Raw genomic sequence first — 25057 nt, forward strand, 5'->3', positions numbered from 1 at the left:
TGCTAACAATGTTCTCAAACTTAGTAACAAAAGTATTTTTTAGCAAGTTAGCACAAACATGCCTCCAAGCCACAAGGCTCAGCACCTTGAGAGGTACTCAGAAAACAGATGGTAAAATCTTTTCAGCGATTTAAGAAAACAGAATCCCCCATGAAGCAGAAAGATACAGGGGTGATGTGTTCTACTTCTAAGAGGCTCCAGGACTAACAAGATGGTTGGATTTGGTGGCTGGATTTGCTGGTTTCTTATATCTTACTAATGCAAGGGCACTGGATTCTGATATAACAAGCCATGCAACCAAAAATCACTTTTTTGACTTTGCTGGTGGTCCAGTGACTAAGACTCTGGACTCCCAATGCAGGGGGCCTGGGTTCAATTCCTGGTCAGGAAACTAGATCCCACATGCTGCATCTGAAAGATCCCACATGCCTCAACAGAGATCAATGACCCCACGTTCCACACTAAGACTCAGCACCCCCAAAGAAATAATTTATATTAATCCTTATGATAACCCCAAGCTATTGATTCAGATTACAATTTGTATTAAAATTTCAAAGTAAATTACCACAAATACAATATAATGCTGCCCATCACACGCCTGTCCCCCAAAATCCATTCTCCTCTTCTTCCTTTCAGTATTAACATCCTCCACCCCAAATTTTAACTTATATGGAGAGTACATCATGCAAAAAGCCGGGCTGGACGAAGCACAAGCTGGAATCAAGATTGCCAGGAGAAATATCAATAACCTCAGATATGCAGATGACACCACCCTCATGGCACAAAGTGAAGAAGAACTAAAGAGCCACTTGATGAAAGTGAAAGAGGAGAGTGAAACAGTTGGCTTAAAGCTCAACATTCAGAAAACTAAGATCATGGCATCTGGTCCCATCACTTCATGGCAAATAGATGGGGAAACAATGGAAACAGTGAGAGACTTTATTTTGGGGGCATCAAAATCACTGCAGATGGTGACTGCAGCCATGAAATTAAAAGATGCTTTCTCCTTGGAAGAAAAGCTATGATTCATCTAGACAGCATATTAAAAAGCAGAGACATAACTTTGCTGACAAAGATCTGTCTAGTTAAAGTTATGGTTTTTCCAGTAGTCATGTATGGATGTGAGAGTTGGACCATAAAGAAATCTGAGCGCCGAAGAATGGATGCTTTTGAACTGTGGTGTTAGAGAAGTCTCTTGAGAGTCCCTTGTACTGTAAGGAGACCAAACCAATCAATCCTAATGGAAATCATCCCTCAATACTCATTGGAAGGACTGATGCTGAAGCTGAAACTCCAATACTTTGGCCACCTGATGCAAAGAACTGACTCCTTAGAAAAGACTCTGAAGCTGGGAAAGACTGAAGGCAGGAGGAGAAGGGGACGACAGAGGATGAGATAGTTGGATGGCATCATGAATTTGAGCAAGCTCAATGGACGTGAATTTAAGCAAGCTTCAGGAGTTGGTGATGGACAGGGAACTCTGGCATGCCGCAGTCCATGAGGCTGCAGAGTCAAACATGATTAAGCAACTGAACTGAACCCCAAATTTTAACTGAACACGTGGCTCCTCTGCTGACTATTACATTTCAAGCCTCTTGCAGCTAGCTATATGCTGTATCTAGGTATAGGCCAGTGGGCTGTGAACAGAAGCAATGTGCAACAGATTGATCCTTTCAAAAGAAACTTCTTGAAAAGAAGTTATTTGCAAATGTAATCGAACATTACCCAAGACTGATCATGAAAAGTAAAAGTGTTAGTCACTCAGTTGTGTCCAACTCTTTGCGACCTCATGGGCTGTAGCCTGGGCCAGGTTCCTCTGTCCATGGAATTCTCCAAGTAAGAATACTGGATTACAGGAAAATAAAATAAAATGTTAAAAAAAAAAGAGAGAGAGAGAGAAAATACTGGAGTAGGCAGCCATTCCCTTTTCCAGGGGATCTTCCCAACCCAGGGATCAGACCCAGGTCTCCTGCATTGCAGGAAGATTCTCTACCATCTGAGCCACCAGGGAAGCTCTGGGACTGACATACGTTAAGCCATAAAACAAGCCTCAATAAATTTAAAAGAACATAAACAAAACAAAGTATGTTCTTTGACCAAAACAGATTAAAAGGCATGCTCAATAACAGAAGGAAATTTGGGAAATCCACAAACAGGTAGAAGTTAAATAATACTCCTAAACAACTAATGGCTCAAAGAAAAAATAACAAGGGAAATTTGAAAATACTTCAGATGAATGAAAATCAATATTCATTATTGATTGTTGAGGAATATTCCCCATCATTCATCCCTCAAGTTTTACACTACAGATAACTCCCGCATCTCCCACTCCACATTATAGAAGGCCTCAGTTGAGCAGTAGCAGGTGGCACTAGTGGTAAAGAACCCGCCTGCCAATGCAGGAGACGTAAGAGAGGCAGGTTCGATCCCTGGGTTGGGAAGATCCCCTGCAGGAGGGCATGGCAACCCACTCCAGTATTTCTGCCTGGAGAATCCCCATGCACAGAGGAGCCTGGCGGATTACAGTCCATAGGGTCACAAAGAGTCAGACACGACTGAAGCAACTTAGCACACATACACGCACATACTACAGACAGAGACTTTGTTGTTGTTCGGTCACTAAGTTCTGTCTGACTCTGGACTGCAGTACGTCTGTCCTTCTCCCCTGCTCTTCATTATCTCTCGGGGTTTGCTCAGATTCATGTCCATTTAGTCGGTGATGCTATCTAACTATCCTCTGCCACCCCCTTCTCCTCCTGCCCTCAATCTTCCCCAGCATCAGGGTCTTTTCCAACGAGTAGGCTCTTCACATCAGGTGGATAGAGCTTTAGGGAAATATACAGAATCAGTATACAAGGGGACAATGATGTCTGGGGTCTTTCCAAGATCCTGGAAGATGACTGCCTTCCTTTAAAGAAAACAGACACAGAACAGAGATATATATAAGAACATCATTAAGAGCTGGAACAGCCTGGAGGTAATTATACTAATTATGATATTATACTAAGTATAGAAAGTATTAATAGTAATAGAACTACAGTGGGAGGGTCAGAACTAGAACCAGAAAGTCAGATGTTTTGCTGACCAAGAGATTAGATCTGTTCTTGTAATAGGTATGTATCTAACACAGAGATATTGCATCTTGATACCAAAGCCTGATGCCTTTAAATATCTATAGCTCTCTTTGGTCTGCTTCTGCATATAAATTTGGCATCCCATATAGCTTGCTTGCAGAGACTGTATTAATGTATGAATCAGATAGCCTAAATATGCAGTCTCCTTAATAATTATATTTCTTGTTATGAATTAACAAATTTGAATATTAGTTTATGCAATAGTGACCACAATGTAAATACACTTAATGAATATTATTACATGTTAAACACTAAACTTTATTTTTTTGTTAACATGTACTGAACTCTTAGATTTGATAGACAGAGTACCTGACGAACTATGGACGGAGGTTCGTGACATTGTACAGGAGATAGGGATCAAGACTATCCCCATGGAAAAGAAATGCAAAAAAGCAAAATGGCTGTCTGAGGAGGCTTTACAAATAGCTGTGAAAAGAAGAGAAGCAAAAAGCAGAGGAGAAAAGGAAAAATGTACTCATTTGAATGCAGAGTTCCAAAGAATAGCAAGGAGAGGTAAGAAAGCCTTCCTCAGCGATCAATGCAAAGAAGTAGAGGAAAACAATTGAATGGGAAAGACTAGAGATCTCGTCAAGAAAATTAGACACCAAGGGAACATTATATGCAAAGATGGGCTCAATAAAGGACAGAAATGGTATGGACCTAACAGAAGCAGAAGATATTAAGAAGAGGTGGCAAGAATACACAGAAGAACTATACAAAAAAGAGCTTCATGACCAAGATAATCACGATGGTGTGATCACTCACTTAGAGCCAGACACCCTGGAATGTGAAGTCAAGTGGGCCTTAGGAAGCATCACTACGAACAAAACTAGTGGAGGTGATGGAATTCCAGTTGAGCTATTTCACATCCTAAAAGATGATGCTGTTAAAGTGCTGCACTCACTATGCTAGCAAATTTGGAAAACTCATAAGTGGCCACAGGACTGGAAAAGGTCCGTTTTCATTCCAATCCCAAAGAATGGCAATGCCAAAGAATGCTCAAACTATCGCACAACTGTATTCATCTCACATGCTAGTAAAGTAATGTTCAAAATTTTCCAAGCCAGGTTTCAGCAATACATGAACTGTGAACCTCCAGATGTTCAAGCTGGTTTTAGAAAAGGCAGAGGAACCAGAGATCAAATTGCCAACATCCTCCGGATCATCGAAAAAGGAAGAGAGTTCCAGAAAAACATCTATTTCTGCTTTCTTGACTATGCCAAAGCCTTTGACTGTGTGGATCACAATAACTGTGGAAAATTCTTCAAGAGATGGGACTACCAGACCACCTGACCTTTGTCTTGAGAAACCTGTATGCAGGTTAGGAAGCAACAGTTAGAACTGGACATGGAACAACAGATTGGTTCCAAATAGGAAAAGGAGTTCGTCAAGGCTGTATATTGTCACCCTGCTTATTTAACTTATATGCAGAATACATCATGAGAAACACTGGGCTGGAAGAAGCACAAGCTGGAATCAAGATTGCCGGGAGAAATATCAATAACCTCAGATATGCAGATGACACCACCCTTATGGCAGAAAGTGAAGAAGAACTAAAGAGCCTCTTGATAAAAGTGAAAGAGGAGAGTGAAAAAGTTGGCTTAGAGCTCAACATTTCAAAAACTAAGATCATGGTATCCAGTCCCATCACTTCATGGCAAATAGATGGGGAAACAGCGGAAACAGTGTCAGACTTTATTTTTGGGGGCTCCAAAATCACTGCAGATGGCGATTGCAGCCATGAAATTAAAAGCGCTTACTCCTTGGAAAGAAAGTTATGACCAACCTAGACAGCATACTAAAAAGAAGTATGCTTTGTCAACAAAGGTCCGTCTAGTCAAGGCTATGGTTTTTCCAGTAGTCATGTATGGATGTGAGAGTTGGACTATAAAGAAAGCTGAGCGCCAAAGAATCGATGCTTTTCAACTGTTGTGTTGGAGAAGACTCTTGAGAGTCCCTTGCACTGCAAGGAGATCCAACCAGACCATCCTACAGGAGATCACTCCTGGGTGTTCATTGGAAGGACTGATGTTGAAGCTGAAATTGCAAAACTTTGGCCACCTGATGTGAAGAGGTCACTCTTTTGAAAAGACCCTGATGCTGGGAAAGATTGAGGGCAGGAGGAGAAGGGGACGACAGAGGATGAGATGGTTGGATGGCATCACCGACTCAACGGACATGAGTTTGGGTAAACTCCGGGAGTTGGTGATGGATAGTGAGGCCTGGTGTGCTGCAGGTTCATGGGTTCACAAAGAGTCAGATACGACTGAGTGACTGAACTGAACTGAACTCACATAATCCTGGGGTAGTGCTTTAAACACAATTAAATACAATTTTATTTACTTCTCATACCAATCTTATGATATAGGTTCTTTTATTATACCCATTTTATAATTGAGAAAATAAAGGCTCAAAAGGCATAAGTTACTTGCCCATGGATTCACAGATAACAGATAGATAGAGAGGATTCCGGAGAAGACACTGGCACCCCACTCCAGTACTCTTGCCTGGAAAATCCCATGGACGGAGGAGCCTGGTAGGCTGTAGTCCATAGGGTCGCAAAGAGTCAGACATGACTAAGCGACTTCACTTTGACTTTTCACTTTCATGCATTGGAGAAGGAAATGGCAACCCACTCCAGTGTTCTTGTCTGGAGAATCCCAGGGACGGAGGAGCCTGGTGGGCTGCCGTCTATGGGGTCGCACAGAGTCAGACACGACTGAAGTGACTTAGCAGCAGCAGCAGCAGAGAGAATTCCAATCCAGGTCTGACTCTAAAGGTTATGCATTTCTACCACAGTTACTACAGATCTGGTTAACTTAAGTCTCCTTTCAAAGTTTCTCCGAGCCACAAAGGCTGTGTGTCAAATCAGCGATCCTCTGAATTCATCAGCGCAAATATCACCCCACAAAGCACTGCAGCAGTGCTTCAGAGGGTGGTACCCCCTCTGCCTTCTGAACTACTGCCAGCATATAAACCCTAGGTCATTAGACCAGATAGAGGTCCACATCACTTATCTGAGATTTTTGGTTCAAACGTGCTTTAAAATTCAGAATTTTCAAAAAGTACCATACAAATAGTACATAAACTGTCACACACCTGCAACAGAGTCTGGATTATTAAGCATTTAATTAATTTCACAATCAAGCATACTAATATTTTGGTAGTACAACATATATTTATATTAAGCACAATGGAGTTTATAATTAACCACACAGTTCAAGGCAGGCTTTACTTCCAAATGAGAATATAACACATTTAGGAAAAAAAACTTCTGGAATTCAGAGACTCAGGGATTTCTGAACTACAGGTAAAGGACTGGAGACTTGTATTTTGATCTGTGATCTCTTAAATTGTAAAGTCCCAGGTCTTTTACTGTTTCTTAAAAAGGATAATTTTATCTTTAAGTCAAAAATTCAGGTCAACAGATCAGTGACAAGAACCACTTCACAGGGCTTAATTAAGCACAACTCTGATGACGGGGGTTTCTGGATCCTTTCCAAGAAAAGTTAACCATAACATAAAATACTAAATAGTAACCTAAGTGCTGCAAATTACTTAGCATGTCAATATATACTGAATCTCAATGTATAGTTTCTATTTTTGTTTTGTTCCTCAAAATCAGTTCAGTTCAGTCACTTAGTCATGTCCAACTCTTTGCGATCCCATGGACTGCAGCATGCCAGGCTTCCCTGTCTATCATCAACTCTCAGAATTTGCTCAAACTCATGTCCATTAAGTTGGTGAAGCCATCCAACCACATAGGCCTTGTCATACTCCTTGCCCAATTTAGAACCAGTCTATTGTTCCATGTCCAGTTCTAACTTTTGTTTCTTGATCTGCATACAGATTTCTCAGGAGGAAGGTAAGATGGTCTGCCTTTAAGAATTTTTTAAGAATTTTCCACAGTTTATTGTGATCCACACAAAGGCTTTGGTGTAGTCAAGAAAGCTGAAGTAGATGTTTTTCTGGAATTGTCTTGCTTTTTCTATGATCCAACTGTTGTTGGCAATTTGATCTCTGGTTCCTCTGCCTTTTCTAAATCCAGCTTGAACATCTGGAAGTTCATGGTTCACATACTGCTGAAGCCTAGCTTGGAGAATTTTGAGCATTACTTTGCTAGGGTGTGAAATTAGTGCAATTTTTAGGTAGTTTGAACACTTTTTGGCATTGCCTTTCTTTGGGATTGGAATGAAAACTGACCTTTTCCAGTCCTGTGGCCACTGCTGAGTTTTCCTAATTTGCTGGTATATTGAGTGCAGCACTTTAACAGCATCTTCTTTTAGGACTTGAAATAGCTCAGCTGGAATTCCATTACCTCCACTAGCTTTGTTCATAGTGATGGTTGCTAAGGCCCACTTGACTTCAGACTCCAGGATGTCGGCTCTCGGTGAGTGATCATGCCACCATGATTATCTGGGTCATGAAGATTTTTTTTGTATAGTTCTTCTGTGTATTCTTGCCACCTCTTCTTAATATCTTCTGCTTCTGTTAGGTCCACACCATTTCTGTCCTTTATTGTACCCATCTTTGCGTGAAATGTTCCCTTGGAATCTCTTAATTTTTTTGAAGAGATCTCCAGTCTTTCCCATTCTATTGTTTTCCTCTATTTCTTTGCATTGATCACTGAGGAAGGCTTTATCTCTCCTTGCTATTCTTTGCAACTCTGCATTCAGATAGGTATCTTTTGTTTTCTCCTTTGCTTTTTGCTTCTCTTCTTTCCTCAGCCATTTGGAAGGCCTCCTCAGACAACCATTTTGCCTTTTTGCATTTCTGTTTCTTGGGGATGGTCCTGATCACTGCCTCCTGTACAGTGTCACGAACCTCTGTCCATAGTTCTTCAGGCACTCTATCAGATCTAATCCTTTGAATCTATTTGTCACTTCCACTGTAGAATCCTAAAGGATTTGATTTAGGTTACGCCTGAATGGTCTAGTGGTTCTCCCTACTTTCTTCGATTTAAATCTGAATTGTATACTGCCCAAATACTAAATAGTGATTAATGTTATTTCACAAAAAATGACTGAAGGGAATGATAGGGGTGTTTTAAACTCCAGGAAGTTTATGTTATTTAGTACTTTTCCCACCAAACTGTACAGTGATAATCCATTATTATCATTCAACTTCACTTTTCCATCAAAAATTGCCCAAGAGTGTTTCTCCTTATTTGGAAAAGACTAAGTCAGGGCCCAAGGCAGTAAGATCATGAAAAGATGAAAAACAAGAACAGCACTAGAAAAATTTAAAGATGGGAAATTTTGTACAACACCTAAAATAATCTGGTTAGCAAGAACAATAGCCAGAACCACAGATATCTGAACTCTCAGTCCTAAGACTCATCCTACATGCCTCAATTTAGAATAAGGTTATGCTACAAAAGCTCCTTGTTCTGATTTGGAATTTAGAACTGAGAACAAATTCTTTTGAATAAATTGTTGAAAATGGTCCCCAGATTAGCTAGGAAAAGCACTCAAAATACAGCATGTGATCAAAAGATAGGGGGAAAGTTGTTATAAATTCAAATACTGCCCAAGAAACTATTTTCTTAAAGCATTTCTTTTAGATGTTGTTGCTTAAGGGAAAGCAAGACTACAAGGAAAAAAAAAAAAAGACTACAAGGAAGAATAAGGAAGTAGGTCAACTATGCCAAAGGGCTTAGGAGACCTAGGACTTGATTAGTGAATGATCTATGATAAACATTTTACTTTTATAAACAGGGTGGAGCGGGGGAGGGAGAAACACTTTTTAAAAAGGCAATTTAAAAACACTCATTCTAAACAGACTTGTGATTGCCAAGGGGGAGAGGGGTTGGGGGGGGGATGGCTTGGGAATTTGGGGTTAGCAGATGCAAACTATGATATACAGAATGGATAAACAACAAAATCCTACTGTATAGCACAGGGGGCTATATTCAATATCCTGTGATAAACCATAATGGAAAAGAATATTTTAAAAAGTGTATATATATGTATAACTGAATCACTTTGGTGTACAGTAGAGACTGGCACAATATTGTAAATCAACTATAATTCAGTAGTAAATAAAACTTTAAAGAATAAAAACACTCATTCTTTATTAGGTCTAATTTTACTTCAGAATTGCTGTTGCTGTTCCATTGCTCAGTAGTGTCCGACTCTTTGTAATGGGTTAAAAAACAAACAAACAAACAAAAAACAAAGGCAGAAGAGCTGACATGCAAGCACAGAACAGAGGGTTGGTCACACAACGTATCATCTATCTGAAATGTACATTTCATCCTCTTCTGGGTGATGAAAATTTCAAAGAATTATGTTCAAGAATGTGCCACTATCTTTCTGTGGTCATGTTTTGTGAATATAAAAAACTCATTACTCAACAAATTCTAAGACTTAGTATCTGCTCTTCCTTTCCCTTCTCTAGGAGGCTTTCTCTTCACTGGAATGGAAAGAGAGTTTTTCATTCATCCTCGGTGTTTCAACTTAGATGTTAAAGGACTCAGTACTTTTTAATGATTAATCAATGCAGTCTGTACCTTAGAATAATAGCCTATGCAGAAGGTTTGGGAGAAGGAAATGGCAACCCACTCCAGTGTTCTTGCCTAGAGAATCCCGTGGACAGAGGAGCCTGGTGGGCTGCCATCTATGGGGTCGCACAGAGTCGGACATGACTGAAGCTACTTAGCAGCAGCAGCATGCAGAAAGTTTATTTCATTGTGATAATGATGTAACTCAGTTTTCACCTATAAGCAGACTAGTGATAACTTGGGTTTGTCATTTTAAAATATCAACACTAGCACAATTCAGTGAGAGAACATTCTATCTGGAGTTAGAAGACTTAATCACATACAGAGAAACTACTGTGTGAGTTTTTAAGTCTCAATTTCTTCATGTGTAAAGGAAGTAATATATAAACTACTTCACCTGTTGCTCATTCCATAAATATTTACTGAATACTCACTAAATGCCAAGCATTGCTCTAGATGCTAAAGATAAAATGATGAAGGTAAGTCTCTGTTCTCACAGTACTTACATTCCAGAGGAGGGAAACAGACACTAAACAGGAAAAACAAAGTAAGTTTAGCAGCTAACAATAAATGCTATGAAAAAATACATCAAGACCAGTGTGCTACACCAAGGAAACCAGAATTGAAAGAGACACATGTACCCCAATGTTCATCATAGCACTGTTTACAATAGCCAGGACATGGAAGCAACCTAGATGTCCGTTGGCAGACGAATGGATAAGAAAAATGTGGTACATATACACAATGGAATATTACTCAGCCATTAAAAAGAATGCATTTTAATCAGTTCTAATGAGGTCGATGAAACTGGAGCCTATTATACAGAGTGAAGTAAGCCAGAAAGAAAAACACCAATACAGTATACTAACGCATATATATGGAATTTAGAAAGATGGTAACGATGACTCTATATGCAAGACAGCAAAAGAGACACAGATGTAAAGAACAGTCTTTTGGACTCTGTGGGAGAAGGTGAAGGTGGGATGATTTCAGAGGGTAGCGTTGAAACGTGCATATTATCATATGTGAAGCGGATCGCTGGTCCAGGTTCGATACATGAGACAGGGTGCTCAGGGCTGGTGCACTGGGATGACCCCGGGGGATGGGATGGGGAGGGAGGTGAGAGGAGGGTTCTGGATGGGAAACACATGTGCGCCTGTGGCTGATTCATGTCGATATATGGCAAAAACCACTACAATATTGTAAAGTAATTAGCCTCCAATTAAAATAAATTAATTTTTTTAAATAACATAAAATAAGCTTATATTCTAAACCATCAAGTGAAAAAAAAAAAAAAGGCCAGTGTGCTGGTGCTAGTGACTGATAGTGAGGTGTACTTTAGACAGGTTGTTAAGAAAAGGCTTCTCTGAGCAGTGATGCCTAAATGAAGACCTGCATAACAAGAAGGGAATCAGGCATGCTACAGTCATGGGAGAGTATCAGTCCAAGAAGCCAGAAAATATACACAAAGACCCTGAGATAGGAACAAGCTTGAGGTGTCCAAGGAACAGGGGGAAAAAAAGGCTACAGTGGATATAGTGGTGAGCAAAAGGTTTACTGTAGAAAGTTAAGTGGAGAAAGATCACAAGGCCATCCGTTCAATTCAGTTCAGTCACTCAGTCGCGTCCGACTCTGTGACCCCATGGACCGCAGCACGCCAGGCCTCCCTGTCCATCACCAACTCCCGGAGTTTACCCAAGCTCATGTCCATTGAGTCGGTGATGCCATCCAACCATCTCATCCTCTGTCATCCCCTTCTCCTACTGCCCTCAATCATTCCCAGCATCAGAGTCTTTTCAAATGAGTCAACTCTTCACATGAGGTGGCCAAAGTACTGGAGTTTCAGCCTCAACATCAGTCCTTCCAATGAACACTCAGGACTGATCTCCTTTACGATGGACTGGTTGGGTTTCCTTGCAGTGCAAGGGACTCTCAAGAGTCTTCTCCAACGCCACAGTTCAAAAGCATCAATTCTTTGGTGCTTACAAGGTGGTAAGTCATAGTAAAGAGTTTGAATTTTTTTTTCCTATAGTCACTAGAGAATTTTAAGCAGGGGGAAAAATATGATCTTCCTTTTTCCTTTTTTTAAAAGATCACTTGGGCTACTGATAAAAAAATGGACTTTAGAGAGCAAAAAGGAAACAAAGAGAACACTTAGGAAGTTTTTGCACCAGACCCGGGTGGTTTATATGCTATAGCGGTAGCAAGGAAAAATGGAAGAGGTTATGAGGCTTAATGAAGCGATATATTTGACAATAGTAGAAAATACCTACAACAATGATTAATATAGTAGAGGCTTATGGCACACTGCATTTTCCAAAAATGGCCTATCATGGTACTTCTCATCCTACAAGCTCTTTTAGAACTTTGTCACTCCCTCATTAAGAAGTAGAGTCTTCTGTTTGTGGGTGGGTTTTTGAACTGCCCTTAATCAAGTAGACTGGGTACTATCCAGCTGAGCAGAACTATGGGACATAATACAGATTATTGTACATTGTCTTCCTGCATCACAGACAGCATAGGACTCTTAATCTCCCAAAGCCAGATGACTGAGATCTCATTAAGTAAGGATGAAGGAGAAAAGATATCCTTTGCTCATTTTGTTAGTTGAAGAAATACAATACAAAATGGTACAACATATCTATAGAAAATTTTTTAATAAAATGCTTCTGGGTTGTAGATTATTATATATATAATGATTCCATTTATATAAAATATACATAAAGGTGTATTTAAGCATAAAGAGTTGTTAGGAAAGCTATTCTCCAAAACACAGATAGTAGGATTTCAGGTAGTACTTTGCTTCTTTCTATTTTATATGCTTTTTCAATTTTTTTTAAATTAAGAATATATTGCATCCCTTCAAGAGCAATGAAACTATCTTTTTGAAATTTAAAATAAAGAGTAATAATGTCAAATTCTGCAGAGACAGTGCTATTAAAATGAAAAGTTAAAAGCACCCACTGGGTTCAGCAACAAAGCTTTCATTGGAGACTTTTGCTAGGATATTCAGTGAAATTTGGAGGTAAAAACAGATTGCTGTACAGTAAATGCATGAATAAAGACAGACAATGTAGAAGACTCTTTCAATAGGTTTATCTAACTTGAAGAAGAGAGGTGAAGATGGTTTTTCCAGGGGGACACAGAATTAGCAGAGATATTTTTCAACTTGAGAGAGACATAGCCCAAGTTTATTTGTTAATGAAAAAGTCAGTATATCCTAAAATTCATACAGAAATTCAACGAACCCAGAATAGCCAAAACAATCTTGAGAAAGAACAAAGCTGAAGGGCTTACACTTTCCAATTTCAAAACTAAGTGTACCAAAAAAATGAAAAGCAACAGGCAATCCCAAAACGTATTAAAATTTTCCATATGAAATTGTTACAACTATGATGTTTAGTTGTTATATTGCAAAATATTCTTAAACAACAAAAGTCTGTACATAGAAAGAAGTAGAAGACAATGGGCGAGAGGAAGGAGAAAGCAGAAAAAGGAGAAAAACCTATAGACTGAGATTCTCTAAAAATTCGCGAGTAGATGGAATCCAGAACACCCAAGGATTGGTGGTGTTGCTTAATTGCTAAGTTGTGTCCAACTCTTTTTGCAACCCATGGACTGTAGCTTGGCAGGCTCCTCTGTCCATGGGATTTTCCAGGCAAAAATACTACAGTGGGTTGTCATTTCCTTCTCCAGGGGGTCTTCTAAACCCAGGGACTGAACCTGCATCTCTTGCATTGCCAGGGGGATTCTTTAGCACTGAGCCACCAAGAAAGCCCACCCAAGGATTACCTCTTCCATTATGTCAGGGAGGACACAGGGAAGGATAGGCAGGAAAATAGTTATACCCATAGGTGGCAGTACAAGGAGTTGAGAGTGTTCCCACCAAATGAACTCTATTGTCTCTGAGAAGCATGGTATCATTTATAAGAGACTGAGGAAAGAGGAAGATCAAGAGACTAGAGACAGCTGCCAAAATGACAAACCAAATGTTCATCCAATATTTCATTTGTCCACCTGTGCCATAAGAGTAATGCTAAAATAAAATAAATTCAATTAAATAAGTAGACAATTTAGCATGAAGGCTCAATGTGAAAAAACTCCAGGAATCAGAATATTAACATTCATAATAATCTTTGTCATGTGAATGGGAAAAAAATAATTTTGAATACCTCAAAATACTTTCCCCAAATATGATTTCATTTATATGATTCCATGTATCATGTACCAAAAAAGTAAAATTTTTAAGTTTAAATCAGTCTAAGATGATTATCCTTTACAATACAGTAAATGAGAAGAAAAAGACTCAGCTGGCCATTTGATTTTCTCTATAAGCAGTAAAAGGAACTAGGTCCTTAATCTAACTCTCTTGAGCATTGTTCTAGCTAGCTTTGACTGACATTATATAACTAGTTGAAAATCTAATCCTATGACAACTGCCACATGTAAGAGTGGCATACTTAAGAATAGCTCTGCTTTCTATCCTTCTACAAATTACTATCATCAACAAAACTGCCTGCAATAAAGCAAGAACTGACTGCTTGTCTGATGTAACACACTAACCAAAAGATCCCACACAGTTCTACAGGGTAAGGATGATTAAAACAAAGCCATTGTTATTAATACAAGCTTAATCAGGTTTTACATAAGCCATAAACACATTTGTTATCAGTATATTTTGCAAAATTTACAAGGCTGTATAAGCAATGATTCCAAAACAATCTTCTACATCACATCTCTTACTTTAAAGGGCCTTGGACATTCCACTCACTATGAGAATGATGTACTATATTTATAGGGCTTGAAAATGATAATGCTAGTAGTACTATCAAGGAGTTTACAAGCCTGCTGTACAGATAAAGAATGCAATAGAGGCTTCCCTGGCAGTCCAGTGGTTAAAACGCCACACTTTACACTTTAGAGGGTGCAAGTTCCATCCCTGGTTGGAGAACTAACGATTCCACATGCCATGCACAGCACAGCAAAACAAAACAAAAAAAAAAATCAAAAAAGAGAAAAACTAAGGCTGACTAGGGTATTGAAGGAAACCACAAGACATAAAATTTCCACATACTTCTTTTCAGGGCATTTAGATTAGGTACAATTTTTCTTGTGTTCCTTTTGTAATTCTAAAGCTATTTTATTAATTTGGATTATTAATATGTACCATGTAAGCTTAATAAAAAACATTTGATATAACCAAGAAGTTTATTTACAAAAGTATAAATTCACTTTTAAATGCTTGATGGGAGTGGTGCTGATACATTTCTAGGAGAATCTGAGATTCCCTCTTTTACATCTTTGCAAGAAAAACACATATATTTAAGCTCTTCAAAAACCTAAAATCCAAGAATTAGATGAGAGATTTTATCACCTTCCAGACATTGCTAAGGACTGTCAAGTAATATTTAAATGTGTTCAGATTACCAGTGTTTTTGAAATGCAAAGTCACTATGACTCTCTTCCAGCTAGCATGTTAACAGCAAAACACATCATTTCTCCAATGATTCCTTTTAAAGAAAACCTTGAGTGACCCTGACAACTTACTAACTCACTATTTCTAACTTTTCTCTCTGAAATGTCATAAAGACAATATAAAACAAGAAAGAGTGTTAAATACTTAACAGTTCATGACTAAACAAATCATATTTTATTTTTTTTTCTCCCCCCCACCCCCAAATCATATTTTATAATCTCAACTAGCTCCTCTTCAGTTCAGTTTAGTTGCTCAGTCGTGTCCGACTCTTTGAGACCCCATGAATCGCAGCACACCAGGCCTCCCTGTCCATCCCCAATTCCTGGAGTTCACTGAGACTCATGTCCATCGAGTCAGTGATGCCATCCAGCCATCTCATCCTCTGTCGTCCCCTTCTCCTCCTGCCCCCAATCCTTCCCAGCATCAGGGTCTTTTCCAATGAGTCAACTCTTTGCATGAGGTGGTCAAAGTACTGGAGTTTCAGCTTTAGCATCATTCCTTCCAAAGAACACCCAGGGCTGATCTCCTTCAGAATGGACTGGTTGGACCTCCTTGCAGTCCAAGGGACTCTCAAGAGGAGAAGACTCTTGAGAAGTCTATATGCAGGTCAGGAAGCAACAGTTAGAACTGGACATGGAACAATAGACTTGTTCCAAATAGGAAAAGGAGTACGTCAAGGCTGCATATTGTCACCCTGCTTATTTAACTTATACTCAGAGTACATCATGAGTACACCACAGTTCAAAAGAATCAATTCTTTGGCGCTCAGCTTTCTTCACAGTCCAACTCTCACATCCATACATGACCACAGGAAAAACCATAGCCTTGACTAGACGAACCTTTGTTGGCAAAGTAATGTCTCTGCTTTTTAATATGCTATCTAGCTTGGTCATAACTTCCCTTCTAAGGAGTAAGCGCCTTTTAATTTCATGGCTGCAATCACCATCTGCAGTGATTTTGGAGCCCCAAAAAATAAAGTCTGACACTGTTTCCACTGTTTCCCCATCTATTTCCCATTAAGTCATGGGACCAGATGCTATGATCTTAGTTTTCTGAATGTTGAGCTTTAAGCCAACTTTTTCACTCTCCACTTTCACTTTCATCAGGAGGCTTTTGAGTTCCTCTTCACTTTCTGCCATAAGGGTGGTGTCATCTGCATATCTGAGGTTATTGATATTTCTCCCGGCAATCTTGATTCCAGCTTGTGCTTCTTCCAGCCCAGCGTTTCTCATGATGTACTCTGCATAGAAGTTAAATAAGCAGGGTGACAATATACAGCCTTGATGTACTCCTTTTCCTATTTGGAACAAGTCTGTTGTTCCATGTCCAGTTTTAACTTGCTTCCTGACCTGCATATAGGCTTCTCAAGAGGCTCCTCTTACACCCTGGTTAATTTCAAAGTGACCCTGCTGCTGATAAGTCACTTCAGTCGTGTCCAACTCTGTGCGACCCCATAGACAGCAGCCCACTAGGATCCTCTGTCCCTGGGATTCTCCAGGCAAGAATACTGGAGTGGGTTGCCATTTCCTTCTCCAATGCATGAAAGTGAAAAGTGAAAGTGAAATCGCTCAGTCGTGCCCGACTCTTAGCGACCCCATCGTCTGCAGCCTAGCAGGATCCTCCATCCATAGGATTTTCCAGGCAAGAGTACTGGAGTGGGTTGCCACTGCCTTCTCAGAATGTGACCCAAGTTATTCCTTTTTCCAGTTCCCATGGCCACTAATCTAAATCTTTACTACATTCCTTAAATCTTAACTCTATTCTCATCTTTAATAAATACCCTGCTTCCCATCCCTAAAACATTTAAGCATACTCCTACCTTAGAAACTCTTTCCTCTCAGTTCCATATTCCTTTGTTCCTCTTTCATAATGAAACACCTTGAGCAATCTAAACTCATCTTCTCTACTTCTTGCCTCCTATCTACTCTTCAAACCACTCTGACTTCCAAACTTCTGACTCCATGGGAACTTCTCTTTTTCAGGGCATCAGTGATGTCCAACTTGATCAATCCATTGAGTATTTTTAAGATTTCATCTATTCAATTGTCTCAACAGTATTCAAGCCAGTTCCTGCCTTGACTCCACATTCTGGTTTTTCTTGGCTATCTCTGGCTGTCCCTTTTCACTCTTCTGTGCAGGCTCTTTTCTCTACCTAAATCCCTTAGAAACGACTGTGATGGCTTAAAATCCCTCCATAAATTGACACTCCTTTCAAAAGGTAGAGGCTAATTCTCTTTCCCATGCCTAAAATTCCCATCCCCTGTAGCATGAACTGAACTTAATGATTCATTTCTAATGAATGGAAGAAGGCAAAAGTGATGTTCTCAGACCAGGTCAAATAGGCACTTCAGCTTTCTCCTTGCTCTCACTTGGATTACTCCTTCTGGGTGAAGCCAGATAGATGCCCTGTCACGATGACACTCATGTAGCCCAACAGAGAGGTTAGCTGGGGAAGAACTGAGGCCACCTTCCAGGAGCCAGTAAGGACTAAGGCTTTCTGCCAACAGACATGAGAGTGAGTCATCTTGGAAGCAAATCCTCCAGCTCCAGTCAAGTCTTTCAAATGACTGCAGACATAGCCAATGTCTTGACTGCAACTTCATGAGAGACCTTGAGCCCAAAGTTCTGAGTCACAGATGATAAATGTGTATTGTTTTATGCAGCTAAAATCATTATGGCCAATTTGTTATAAAGCAATAGATACCTAATCCAATGGTGTTTCTCAGTGTTCTATCTAAAGCTCTCTATTATTCCCACTCATTCACTCTCTCATCTCTCCATATGTATAAAGCTAATATTTATCTGTAGCCCAGATGTTTTTCTTAAGTTCAAGACTATGCAATATCTTTACTACAATTTCAACATGCCCCAAAGCAACTACCATTCTCCACCCAACCTATACTTATCTTCCCTATCATCATTCATTCAACTAAATCTAAAAACCTGGATTTCATCAAACTCCTCCTTCCCCTTCACTCACATCCAATCACTGAAATCCTGTCAATAGGACTTCACTATTTCTCCATAATCCAAAAACAAACTTTACCTGAACCTATTGTTTAATTTTAAAAATCACAGAGAGACAACCAGACATCATGGGCCACTTGATGTACAGGTTCCCTCTGTTCCTAAGAAACCTTCCCTAAGCCAAAATGGCATAAAGCAATGACGCAATTGCCTTAGGATACACATTGCTAACAGATGTACAAAATAAACTGAGATAAAGTAAAGATGCTCACAAACACAGTTCAAAACTACAGCAGCTTGCTACTATGTATTAATAGTTCCCAGCATGCATGCAAGCTGAGTCGCTTCAGTTGCATCTGACTCTTTGTGACCCTACAGACCTCCAGGCTCCTCTGTCCATGGGATTCTCCAGACAAGAATACTGGAGTGGGTTGCTATACCCTTCTCCTTGGGATCCTCCCAACTCAGGGATCAAACCTGCATCTCGTATGTCTCCTGCATTGGCAGGTGGGTTCTTTACCACTAGTGCCACCTGGGAAGCCCATAGGTCCCAGGGAAGGAACTTACTGGTGTCACTCTTGCTGCTTAGGGCGCTCACTAACTCTATAGCAGCTCGCTGCGGGGGAAAAAAAAAAAAAAAAACCTCTGAATGCCATTTTCACTTTTTGTGTATTTTCCACAAAAGCAAAAATCCTCTTTGGATTTCTTTTGGTTAGCAAAAACAGGAAAATAGGTCTTTTCTAAAAAAGAAGTAGAGTAAAGCAAACTATCAGAAAGTGGAGATACTTGTAATATGTTCCACCTACAAAGTATTGCTGCCCAAAGTGGGGGGAAAACGCTGAATTTAATTAAGCTTCTAGCTTTAAGTATCAGTTTATAGGAAACATGGAGGATAAAGGAACATGTTTAAATACACCACAAGAATACTCTCAGCAAAATCTAGAATGTGGAAAATCTAAAGAATAATTTGCTTTCTTCAACAAATGAATGGCAAAGGAAAAGAGAGAGGGAAGGCCTACAGAGTAAAAGAGACTCAGTTTTACGTGTGGCTCTTGTTTGGAATTCTGACTCAAATAAACCAACTGGTGAGGGACAGATGTTTGAGAAAAATCAAGGAAATTAAACACAGTAAAACATATTGAAATATTCACAAATGAAATAATAAGAGATTTGGGATCTGCTTTAAAGTAATCCAGTGGGGTAGGAAGGAGCTTTGGGAGTATTAATAAGACAAGATTAGCCATATATTGATAGCTGCACAAGCTGGGTGACAGGAATTCATTTTACTATCATCTTTCGTATATGTTTCAAACAAATTTTGTATTATGAAAGTTTTTTCCACAACAAAAAGTGCTTACAACACTTAAGTGACTTTCCACTGCCCTGAGTGAAAAGTTTAAATTCCTTAGCTCAGTTTACCAAGAAAGTCTTTCATTATCTGGCCCCTGCTTCTCTCTCCCTCTCATCGCACTATTGTCCACCTCACAGCATAAATTCCAGGACTAACAAGCTCCTTACTCGTGTCTCTTTCAAAAACATCTATTCCCTCTATCTCAAGCAGTTTTCCCTCTCTGCTTACATGGCTAATCTCTACTCACCACTTAGGTCAAAGCAAACCTACCTCTTCAAGGAAATCTTTTCCAAGACAGAGGCAAGCTACCCATCTGTGTACCTCCCAACATCCTACTCTTCCCCATCACAGCTCTTACTTGATGTACACCCCGGCAGAAGGCATCATGAGAACATGGACCATTCCCATCTTATTTACCATTTTAACCCCTCTTCCCAGCATAGTGCCTAGCACATAGTACATCCTCAATAAACATTTGATAATCAAAAGGTATGAACACCTGCTTTCTAGTCTAACAACTCCTCACATATCTATATCTCCTTCAATTTTCTTTCCTTTCTCGTCTTTCTCTGTGATCATGATGTGATCATGATAACATAAATGGTTAGCTGTTTAAACAGTGTTCCCAAATTTATATCCTTATCCCTGAGTATCTCAATAAATATTCAACTAACAGGGGACTTTCCTGATGGTCCGATGGTTAAGAATCTGCCTGCCAATGCAGGGGACACTGGTTTGCTACCTGGTCCAGAAACTAAGATTGCACATGCCGGGGGTGGGGGGGGCAACTAAGTTCATGGGCCACAACCACTGAAGGCCTTGCGCCCTACAGCCTGTGTACGCAACAAGAGAAGCCACCACAATGAGAAGCCCACACACCGCAATTAGAGAAAAGCCCGTGAGCAACAACAAAGAACCCATGTGCCACAAGGAAGACTCAGTACAGCTCACCCCCAAATTCAACTAACAAATTCTATGCTATAATCTAACAGATCTTCATCTCCAGGCCTGACCTATGGCTCCAAATACCTTCTGGATTCAATCTCCTGTTATCTCCCTACATGCCTTTACATTAAAGAAGCTCAGAAATTCTCACTATCTTCTTAACGGACTTTATGTTTTCAAGTTTCCCAATTTGTGCATATTTCCCACTGCCTGAAATGTCCTTCTTCTCTTCTACCTTTAAGTCTCGGCTCAAACGTCTCTCTAGCCTTTTTTAGGCAATGTTTCCACAGCAGTCTATTCTTACTTCTATTGTAGAATTTATCATACTTTTTTGAAATTATGTTTAGGTGTCTATTCTGCAAGATTTTGAGTTCCTAGATGGAAGGGACTCTCTCCTTCATGCTTTTATCTCCGGCATATATAGTAAAGTGAAAATGAAAGTCGCTCAGTTGTGTCCGACTATTTGCAACCCCATGGCCTATACACTCCATGGAATTCTTCAGGCCAGAATACTGGAGTGGGTAACCTTTCCCTTCTCCAGCGGATCTTCCTGACCCAGGAATCAAACGGGGGTCTCCTGCATTCCAGGCAGAGTCTTTACCAACTGAGCTATGAGGGAAGTCCATATATAAAGTGCCTATTAAAAAGTCCCAAATAAATGCTTCCTGAATAAACCACTGTTTCTAATAATTAAAAGACAGGAGCGTGACCTGAAAAGGTTGCCTAAATCTATTTTCTAAAGAAGGTAATCAATTTTTCTGTTCCTGTATTAAACAGAATATCTACTAAACGGTTTTTCAAGAACTGAAAATTTACATAAAATGAAAATAAAAGAAATGTAAAGTAAAAAAACTATTCATTCCCAGAGGACAGGTAAGGGTCTGGGCCCAGGACCAAAAGTTCCAGGTGAAGGTGAGGTTTGGGTGAAACTATTTAGTTCACAGCAATTCCCGTGATCTTTTCCAAAACCCTGAGATTATCTCAATACCAATTTTTGGTATAGGCCAACTCTAAAGCAAGGTCAATCTAGTTTCGTTCAGGGTTTTCATGGCCACCCTAGAATAGACAGACCTCCAACTACAGAGCCAGACCAGAGAGCAAGTGATTAGAGTGACTTGCTATTTACTGCTCTGCTTAAAATGCTGTGCAACTATTCAGATAATCTTCCTGGAAGATGCAGCTCCAAGTTATCAGCCGCATGCAGATCATTAAGATGTACCTTCATCCTTCCAAATCCTAATGTAATGAAACAATGTTGAAGTGTACAGAATTCACTGCCAATATTCAATGTGTCTCCTACTTTCTCTTTAAGTGGGTAATACCTATCCTTTTCTCATCTTTACTGGATCTCCTTTAATTTGGCATTGAGTATCATCTTATTTTCACAAAATCATTTTATTTTACAATATTTCTCTGTTGTTTCTCTGCAAACAAATACTTTTAACACCAAAAAAACAAGGAAAAAAAAGAAAAGAAAATTTCTAAACATCCATTAGTGAGAAATATGATACCTCCTTCTACTGGCAAGGATGATGTTTTATAGTTTAATCTCAGTAGGGAGGATAAGTAACGGGAGGGAGAAGAAAGAAGCATAATTTAAAAAGCCATGTTTAGCCAAAGACAAGGAGAAATTTGTCAAGATACTCAGAAACTAAAGGGCAAGGAGGCAGAAAAAAGATATGCCAAAGTGAGAAAAACAGGAAAAAAAGAAGATTCTGTCTGGGAGAGGAGTTCCCAAGAACCCCAGCTTGGGGCCCCTCCAGTGTGGCCCTAAATTCAGACCCACACAAATTTGGGATCTGTAGAGTAACTTCATTCCATAGTGCCACTGAAATTACTTTGAATGGGCTGGAAAGGGTCCATGGGATTTTCTGATTATCACTTCTACTGAAACTTATTATTACTCTTCATCTATCTGAACTATGAGATTTCATAATTTCAGAGTTTTCAGGATATAATGTTCATTTGCCTCTCTTTCATAGCTAGCTAATCTTGAATAATGTATTTAAATTTCATTCAGGTTTGTTCAGTCTTTTCCCCCTTCAAAATTATGTAAAGAAAGGAAGTTGGTGTGAAAGTTTTTACTTTTTACTCCTGTAGGTTTGTCTTTAGTAACTCAAAGACTGCATTTTTCTCATTCCTGTAGTGAAAGTGAAGTGTAAAGGAAAAAGAAAGCCATGTTACTTAGACTCCTGATAACACTGCTAGCTCTGTGACCTTGAGCAAATCGCTGAAAAGCCTGGAGCCTCAGATTCCAAAACTGTAAAATGGGGATAATGAATACTTTATTCTGCAGTTATTGAAGTAAAAAGAATCAAGGGAACCACCTTATTAGAATATAAGCTCCAGAGAAAAGGGTATCTTGAACTTTGTTGATTCTCGCTCACATGCACACGCATGAGCACACACATCCACACACACCTAGCCTAAAGCAATAGTAATTAACACGTAGTGGGCGCTCAATAAATATTTAAATTAACGAAAAAATATCAATACTAGTGTCCCCATTCCTCTCGTTGACATTAATCCTTCTTCCACAGTCACAATTTTTCCCCTTCTATTATTTTCTAAAGCCTCAGGACATTCTGTTTTGTCGTTTGAAGAGGCTTCCTCCCTCTCATTGGCTATTATTAACTAGACACCATTCAGAGACAATACCTTTGGAAGTAATTTCTCTAATTCCACCCACCTTCCATTTCTAACGCGTCGGGGGGTGGAGCGACAGTCAGAACATAAGATTCACAGCAATTCATGGACCTTTCCCGCAGTCACTGATTTGTGTTTCACGACACTGAAGCCCTTAACTCAGCCCTTCCCAGAATATAACTTTCAGGAGACATCGCACTATGCAGTCTCTCTTCGCTAACAAGAGACTCCTGTGTAGGAAATCCTCCGCTCTCAAAAGTTAAGGCGTCGGTTACGCTCGCCCCCCGCTGAATGGAGGAGAGTCCTGTGAAAGACACACTCAACTTGGGCAGACTGGAGGTATTTCAGAATCCTTCATGTTGAGCAACGCCCAGTCACTTCCAGGACCTGGCCAAGCTCGTCAGACCACTGCTCCAAGAAAGCAGCGCTGCTCAATCCCTGGAGGGAAGCTAAGGGGCGCGGCCGTCTACAGGGCCTGGTGGGGGACACTGTCAAGTCCAGGATAACATGTGGAAACTGCACAGATCCCGAGACCGAACCCTTCAAGCCACGACTACAACCATCCACCTACCTACAACGCGCCCCACTGTTTACCCCCCAACAAATACCGGACCCTAAGAAAGGAACACGGCTCGCCCCCGCCCCATAAATCATACAACCGGTGCCTATTTATTGGCTGCGCGAGCATCTCCTTCACCCTCATTGGCTATCCGGGGCGCAAAACCCTCCCCTACGAGGGAACCCTCCCGTACGGCGGCACCCCCATCCTAGCAACCTCTACCGGGCTACCAAAAAGCCTGTTCCCCACCTCCACCGAGGAATCCCGACTCCCAAGGCAGCCGGGGATTTGCCTCCAAGGACTTACTGTGTAGTAGGAGAGCAGCCCTGCATTGTAGTCCAGCACGAACCAACGGTACTGCCAGCCCTTCATTACGTTAGTCCATTTACTCAGCGGCCCCTCCATGATGGACGCCATCTTGGGAGCCGCCAATGACAACAAACGGCCTGACGTCACTCGCCTATAAGGCTTTCAACATTCGGTGGGCGTGGTCATCGCCGACAGGGGCGGGCCCAGGGTGGGGCCAGCAACTGCTTCCCGCCTTGGTAGACTCGCGGACCCACGCCTCCAGCTATAAAATTCAGAAAAACGATTTTCTTTGGGAGTCTGTCGTGTGTAGGACTCCGTGCCCGAAATGTGAAGAATTAAAGCATGAATACTGAAGTTAAGATTACTTATTAACATAGATAATTTTACTGCCCATAATACCTTACACATGCAAATAATTTCACATCTGATATTCATTTAAGCAATTATTTCACAAACCCATTCATTTAATAAATATTTTTTGTTTTGTGCTGTAGGCTTGGGGGTTCAGCAAAGCCTTCATGAGGCGAACAGGCAATAAAAAAATATACAATTGTAATATACAATTGTAACTGTATATTACAATTTGGTAATTTGGAGACAAATTAAGCAAGTAAAGAGGCAAAGGGTAAGGGGCTGCAATTTTAAGTTCCCAAATTGAGAAGGCCTGAGTGAGAAGGTAACTTTTGAGCAAAGACCTGAAGAAAGAGGGAGGCTGGCAAAAAAACAGCAAATTGTTCTTTGTAAGTAGAGTAGTGAGCCAGGGAGGAGGTAGTTGGAGACAAGGTCAGAGAAGTAAGAGCAGATTTCTTAGAGCCTATAAAGACAATGGAAGTATTGTCCTAGTATATTGAGACAATGTTTGAGGTCCTGGCAATGCAACACTGAAGGAGACAAACAGATTCCTTGTTAAGAGATAAGAGCTTAAATTCTGTGATGGAAAGCAAACACAAAACAAATAAACATGAAAAATATCTAATAGTGATGAATGTCTTGTGGAGAATTTAAGTAGGTGGATGTAATAGGAAGCCAATGGGTAGCTACTTATAAAGTATATAATTGAGTGATTGTGTAAGGCATCCCAGGAAAACACATTGAGACGTGAAGAATAAGAAAAAGGGAACTAAGAAGCAGGGCATTGGCTAGAAGTGGCTGTGAAGTCAAGGGAGAG

General features: G+C 40.1%; 1 protein-coding gene across 6 annotated transcripts in view; it reads right to left on the reverse strand.

The window, feature by feature from the left end:
• The window catches only part of OSBPL9 (oxysterol binding protein like 9), a 164466-nt gene extending 140432 nt beyond the window's left edge, over positions 1-24034 (reverse strand). For 4 of the 6 annotated variants that reach the window (XM_025289471.2, XM_025289470.2, XM_025289468.2 and 1 more), the window contains exon 1: positions 23887-24034. In XM_025289471.2, coding sequence (XP_025145256.1) covers positions 23887-23997 — 111 coding nt within the window. In that variant the 5' untranslated portion in view covers positions 23998-24034. The remainder of the gene's footprint in view (positions 1-23886) is intronic. The other 2 variants (XM_025289469.2, XM_025289472.3) reach the window with 2 other exon arrangements.
• Positions 24035-25057: the final 1023 nt, after the last annotated feature.

Source organism: Bubalus bubalis, chromosome 6 (assembly GCF_019923935.1).
Source record: "Bubalus bubalis isolate 160015118507 breed Murrah chromosome 6, NDDB_SH_1, whole genome shotgun sequence".
Lineage (NCBI taxonomy): Eukaryota > Metazoa > Chordata > Mammalia > Artiodactyla > Bovidae > Bubalus > Bubalus bubalis.